Source organism: Triticum dicoccoides, chromosome 5A (assembly GCF_002162155.2).
Source record: "Triticum dicoccoides isolate Atlit2015 ecotype Zavitan chromosome 5A, WEW_v2.0, whole genome shotgun sequence".
Classification (NCBI taxonomy): Eukaryota; Viridiplantae; Streptophyta; class Magnoliopsida; order Poales; family Poaceae; genus Triticum; species Triticum dicoccoides.
Genome location: NC_041388.1, coordinates 607,477,424 through 607,483,868, shown reverse-complemented (window position 1 = coordinate 607,483,868; position 6,445 = coordinate 607,477,424). Strand labels below are relative to the sequence as shown.

The 6,445-nt window shown below is 43.9% G+C and overlaps 1 protein-coding gene across 1 annotated transcript; it reads right to left on the bottom strand.

The window, feature by feature from the left end:
• Positions 1 to 1,005: 1,005 nt before the first annotated feature.
• On the bottom strand, positions 1,006 to 2,320 carry LOC119298054 (transcription factor JUNGBRUNNEN 1-like). The gene is made up of 3 exons (XM_037575592.1): positions 2,071 to 2,320; positions 1,671 to 1,975; positions 1,006 to 1,567 (listed from the first exon to the last, which is right to left on the bottom strand). Exons 1-3 carry the CDS (start codon positions 2,318 to 2,320, stop codon positions 1,091 to 1,093), a joined length of 1,032 nt encoding a protein of 343 aa, XP_037431489.1. The 3' UTR covers positions 1,006 to 1,090.
• Between the last annotated feature and the right edge of the window lie 4,125 nt (positions 2,321 to 6,445).

The window sequence follows — 6,445 nt, the reverse complement described above, 5'->3', positions numbered from 1 at the left end:
TACAGCATCAACCTGGGAGAAATTCACCAGGGTGCTGATAGAGTCAAATTGGGAGGCCAGCACAAGAAATCTTGAAAATGACGCTTACATCACCTTTCTACTATTTAACATAATAGAGAATACATTTTTCTTCGGTAAATGACAAAATGTACCCAATCAAATGTTTAGATTGTGCATGCGAACGAAGATCATGCGCAATTTTGTATGACTAGTGGGCGAGGGGAGATCAATCTAGGAGCGACAAACTGGATGCGTGTAGAACTGATTATTTTTGTTCACTTAACTCTGAAAGTGATAAGAAATCTGGTGTGGAAAAACACTTTTACATTTCCCTGTATTTGGTTCCTTGGTATATATGCTCCTGCTTGCCAAGAATACTTTTATGGGTGCCAAAAAATATGAAAAATATTAGACATATACAGGTTCTTGTCCTTTTTTTTCGTTTCAAAAGTTTATGGAAAAAACACAAGTATTCAGGCTTGTGCCAAAAAAAGCTGAGTGCCAATCTTTTGTTTACCAAGGAAGCATGATTGTTCATTTTTGCACGAAAATTTTCACGAACACATCAAACACTAACAGGAGGAACATGCACACAGTAAAAAAACGTATTTTCTACTCTATTGTTCATTTGTTTCGATTTTACTGTACAACCAGTAACATCAAGTTACTTGTGCATATCTGAGTGACCAGAACAAGGTACAAGAATGATAACACATGGCTGATTGAATTAAACAATGCCCGGGGCAAATATTTATATGTCACTCTTACTATGTTACACACACAAGTCATACTATGTATCACAAACACACATGGTTCATACACTAACCCCTTACGATCCAAAATAAGTGTAGCAGTTTTGAACTAAGGTTGAACTAACCTTAGTTCAAAACTGCGACACTTATTATGGATCGGAGGGAGTAGATCAGATGGAAGAGAAATCAAAAGAGAGAAAGCTCTGCCGGTGAAGCTCTGCTGACTATAGGCCTCATCTCTCTGCGGTGCGGGCCCTGCATGTCAGTCTGTTCTAGCGTGTCGGCGAATTCTGTTTGTCTACCATGAACAACTCTGAAGATGTTCGTAGCTTGGCCGATCAACCGTATGATCTATAGTCGTAAAACCCTGTCGGATCGGTGACCTCCATCATCCTCGCGATCTCCTCTAAGTACCCCTCGACCTTGTAGAAATCGTTCGCGGCGACGGCGTGGCTGTGGTCATTCTGGTGGAAGGAGGCGGCCGTCGACAATGGGCTCTGTAGTTTCTGCTCCGGCACCGGCGCGGCGTTCCATTGCCCCTGGAACTGCTGGTTGGGCATGGTGTCCTCGTAGAAGAAGTTGCTGCTGTCCACCGTGCCCGTCTGACTGATGTACTGCTGCTGCTGCTGGGGGATGCATGGAGCGGCGGGTGCCTGCATGCAGTTCATGTACTCGTCGCCGGCTTCGGACGACTCGAAGCTCCCCGTGTTGGAGTTCGAGTCGGCGGCGGACGGCGCCGGCGCCGGCCTCCACGGCTGCTGCTGCTTCCGGTAGGTGATGGTCCTCCTGAAGATCCTGCAGATGGTCCACACCTCCTGCAGTTTCAGGTCACACGTCAGAGGGTCAATCTTACACTTTACAGTAGGGTAGCGCACCGTGACTTTGTGTGGAAATGGAATGCACGCGCAGACCACTTACGGCTTCCTGCATGCTCGGGGAGGAGTTGGTGACGGCGGCCGGCGGTAGGCGGAACTCGTGCATCATCCAGTCGGTCTTGGTGCCCTTGCCGGCGCTGCCGCGGTAGTAGACGAGCGACTTCTTCAGCCCGATGGACACGCCGGAACTGGCGCCGCCGCTGCCGGCGGAGTAGATTGGCCGGTCGATGCCGGTGGCCTTCCAGAAGCCGGAGCCGGTGACCCGGTTTGGCCGGATGCTGTTCCGGTACTTCCTGCCCCTCAGGCAGAAGAAGTACCACTCTTTCTCCCCACCGACCGTGCTCGCCTCTGCGTAATTTGCCACACTCTGTCAGATAAAAGTCTGTTGTCCTAGAAAGGAAACTGTATTTGTTGATGCATGGACATGGAGAGAAGGAACTTACTGGGGAGATCCCATGGGTCGTGCTTGTAGATGTCCATCTCCCGGATGACCTCGATGCGGAGCGGCTTCCTGGCCACCTTGCGGCGGAGGTAGAAGGTGACTAGCTCCTCGTCGGTGGGGTGGAACCGGTACCCCGGCAGCACCACGTCGTCGTCCTCCTCCTCCTCGTCCCCGGCGCCACCGAGCACCACCTCCCCGTCGCTCATCACCTTCTCCAACTCCATGGCGCTCATCTCCGCCTTGGCTACCATCTCGGATCTATCAATCTTGCGATCTTTCCTTTGCTCACGTTTGTACTTCTTGCTCGCTGGATGTCGCTGCTTCTGCCCTTAGTTCTACAGATCCTCTCGATGTAATCTGTCAAGTGTTGCGCATTTGCGTTGTATATATAGGATAGGAATAGCAAGCTCTTGGTGGCCTTGTAGTTAAGTAGATGAAGGTGAAAGCTTCACCTTCGGGGTTTATAAATGAGGCGGGCGAGAGCTGTGCAACACGTTAAAGGAGGTGACATAATTCCGGTCTAAGTCGCTTGGTCTGACTTGTCTCGCCACGGCCGATCTTGACGAATCTTCACAGCCGCACCTTCTGGTTTTACCGGCTATACCTGTGCTTGCATGTGTTGCCTTGTAAGAGTGTTAATTTGTCTGTGCGCATAGGAAAGCATAGGTTAATTAATTGCATGTAAGAACAAATCAAAATCAGAAGGCATGAGCTCATACATACTATTACATATTAGCCTCTGACTGGGTCCTTTGATAAGACAGAAAGGAATATTTGCGAACGTATTCGGTTTTGTTCCGAGATCTAGAGACAGAGATAGGGAGATCTTAGTTGCACGACTTGTTTGTTTGCAATGACGCATGCGATGTTGCTAGCCACTTCCTTCCTTAATTTACTGCTTTCTGACTTGGTTTAAAGGATGTGTTAGTTTGTGCATGTCAACTGAAGAAACGTACGGTACGGAGATGAATCAGGCAACGAAAAAAGGGAAGAAACCTTGGGGGACACTCTGGTGGAGCAAAGTAAAGTAGTTTGTTTTTGTTAAGATCAAAAGTAAAGTGGGTTGTTGAAGTAAGTTGTTTTGCAACACACTAAAAAGAACAGTGGATGATGACGAGGAGTAGGATATGTAGATAGCCTTTGTTGACGGTGGAGCAAATGTGAGCAATGCTGCAATAACGCGTAGACAACTAGACAACATATCATAATATCATATGATATCTTCCAGAAGGTGCGCTTAACATCGGTTCTGGCTTTGTTATTATGCATATTATTACCTTTTCCATCTCAAAATACAGTGCACATTAGTTTTTCTCCTAAGCCAGGCTTCGTAAGTTGGACCAAGTTTAAAGAAGATATATTAAAGTTTACAACACCAAATATGTGTGACCTAAGAATATATTTCATGATGAATCTAATCGTACATAGAATTTGGTATTGTAGGTGTTTATAATTATTTCTATAAACTTGGTAGATTTTACAAAACTTTGACTTCAGATAAAATTAATATGCACAATATTTTGACATAGCGGGAGAACAACATAGACCCACATTTCCCACACACAAAAAAATATAGACCCACATTCACACACTCATATGTTGCCTTTCAAAGATCAAAAGTGTATATCCAGTGGCTCGCCCAACATCTTGGTCTTGCGTGTATTGTACATGTGAATAGTAAGATTTTTAACGTTTTCTTGAAACCACCCCCTCAACATTACAATTTTAGGCAATCCTGCCCCATCAATGTGTATAACCTACACATTGGCAGCCAGGTTAATATCGATTTATCCTACTGCATCAGTATATATAGTTGGAAATACATCTAATTTCCCAAAAAGGGTGCACCTAGAGCTTAAGACGATTAATGGTAAAATAATTAAAGGTCTAACGAGTTCACTGAGTGTTTCAGGTATTTTGAGCAGGATGCTAGTTAGGAAGTTCACTTAGACACTCCAAAAAGTTCAAAACAACACTACAATATGTATTTTTAGTTCTTAGTAAGTCGTTTTTGGATGAATTAATAGTAAAGTGTGTTGTCGCAGTTAGTCGTTTTTGCCACACACTAAAAAGAATCATGGTAGATGGAGAGGAGCATAATATGCATGTAGCCGTTTGTTGACGGTGGAGCAAATGTGAGCAATGCTGCGATGACAGTATGACACATACACAGGTGTTATCAGTCATGCCAGAAGGTGATTGATTAATGTTGGTTTTGACTAAGTATATATCCTAGTACTCCCTCAACATTGCTCACATTTTATTGGCATCTCTATATGAGAAGCAAGCCTTGATTAATGTTGATTGAGTGTTCTTTTTTCTGAAAGGAAAATCAAGCCTCGAAACATCCACATCCTTGTGTGCTCACAATCATAATTTTATTGCAAAAGAGGACATGCATTAGGATGAAGGATTTCGTTTCCAAATTAGAAAAAAATGACAAGCAAAATATTATCGTATGGCAATCGTCTTTGGAATTTACCACTACGCATAATAGTCTTCTTCTCCACCATCCGTAACAACCATATCACTAGGGTCAACATTTACCGCCACCAAGGTGCACGAACCAGTAGGCAACACAATACTTAAAAAGAAACACCTTTAAGATGTGACCCCATGAGCCAACAGAGGCCAGATTTAGAGAAATTAATCTGGAAACAGAGCCTAGAGTCAATCAGAAACAGTGGGTCGACGCAATACGTCCATGCCGATCAATCAAGGCAGCAATTTTTCATAGAAGGAAACATTTGCTCGTCAGCAGATCCACCAATACCGCACAAGTAAAGCCGCGCAGCGACTCGTGCCGAGCACATATATTTCTCTCACAAGGTCCTGATTTTCTTCGAAAAGAAAATGTGACACGTTTACCTGCCGGAAGACAAGGCCATCTTTTCTTGGGGCAAAAACCATGACACGTCGCCCATTGCATTCATGGCCAAGCAACCAATCCAGCGATCAAAAGGTAAACATGTTGTTCTTTTCTGCAAGACAAGATTAGTCTAGCAACACAGGGTCTGGACTAAAACGGCCGTACGCGTTGAAGAACGTTGGAACTTCTTTACAAGGTGAAAGAATGTTGGAACGTTGAAAGCGACGAGCGAACCAGGCAATAATCCTAAACTATGAACACCATATGTAATGCCACATAATTTTCTAAACTAATCTAAACATCCACTGATTTTCAAGGGGTGGGCCCCTCCCTTCCCTAAATATCAATCATAATTCTTCACCTTGGTTTTTGCATAAACGTTCATAAGTCTAGCATTGCCACGAACCAGGACGCATTCCACAACACAAGATACACACACAAAAGAGAACCTCACCTACTTGTCGTTTTCCATGGCCCACGCCGGACCAGGTCAGCCGCCGCGCCGTCTTCTTTTTGCGGGCCCACAGCGCAAATGCGCGCGGACCGGGACCACCCATCTGCATGCATGCATGCATGTATGCCACGTCCGCATCCACGCATGCGGCCACGCGAATAAGCACGATTTCATGGAGGCTAAGGCCTCCTTTGGTTTGGAGGAATTTCATAAGTTTTAGAGGATACGATTCTTATAATTTTTTTTTCTTTAGAGCCCTTTGGTTCATAGAAATGGATTCCTATTCCTACATAGAATTGGCTTCTATTCTTCATATTTCATAGAAAAATAAAATGAGCCTAGACTCAATGAAAAAATTTCTTTGGTGCCAACCAAATGACATCTCGTTCCCTATTTCTATTTATAGGATTTGAGAAACATGATATCTCATTTCCTATAAAATTCATATTCTTACGAGTAGGATAATCCTATCCTATGAATCAAAAAAGGCCTAAAGCACGATAACTCCCGTGGCCTAGCAGGAATTTTTCAGCTATAATCTTGAATACTGCTACGTACTGTAGTATGGACTGTACTTGGTCGCGTGTTACTGATCTGACTGAACCGGTCGCGTCTTATCCCATGCTTAACCATAGTTATGGTTCGTGCTTAGTACGTACCACGTACTACAAGGTCTATCACTTTTTTCCTTCATTTCTGCGCTTACATATATTCATACGTGCGTACTACCCTTGTATACTACAAATGAAGTCAATATATTCTAGTTGCGGAGGCAGGGGGTGCTGGCAGGGGCCTTGCCCTATGCTCTCACAAATACACTTATATGTATTCCTAGTCCTTCATTTGTCAGACAAAATTAGCTAGAATTAGGTGACTTGGCCCTTTCTAACATTATATGACATATTTTGGCTTCATTTATATTCAGTTTCTGGTTCCGCTACTGACTCCCTCCATCTGAAATTACTCGTCGGAGAAATAGATGTAAGTAAATGTATTTTAGTTTTACATACATCTATTTTTATCCATCTCTACGACAAGTAATTTTGGACGAAG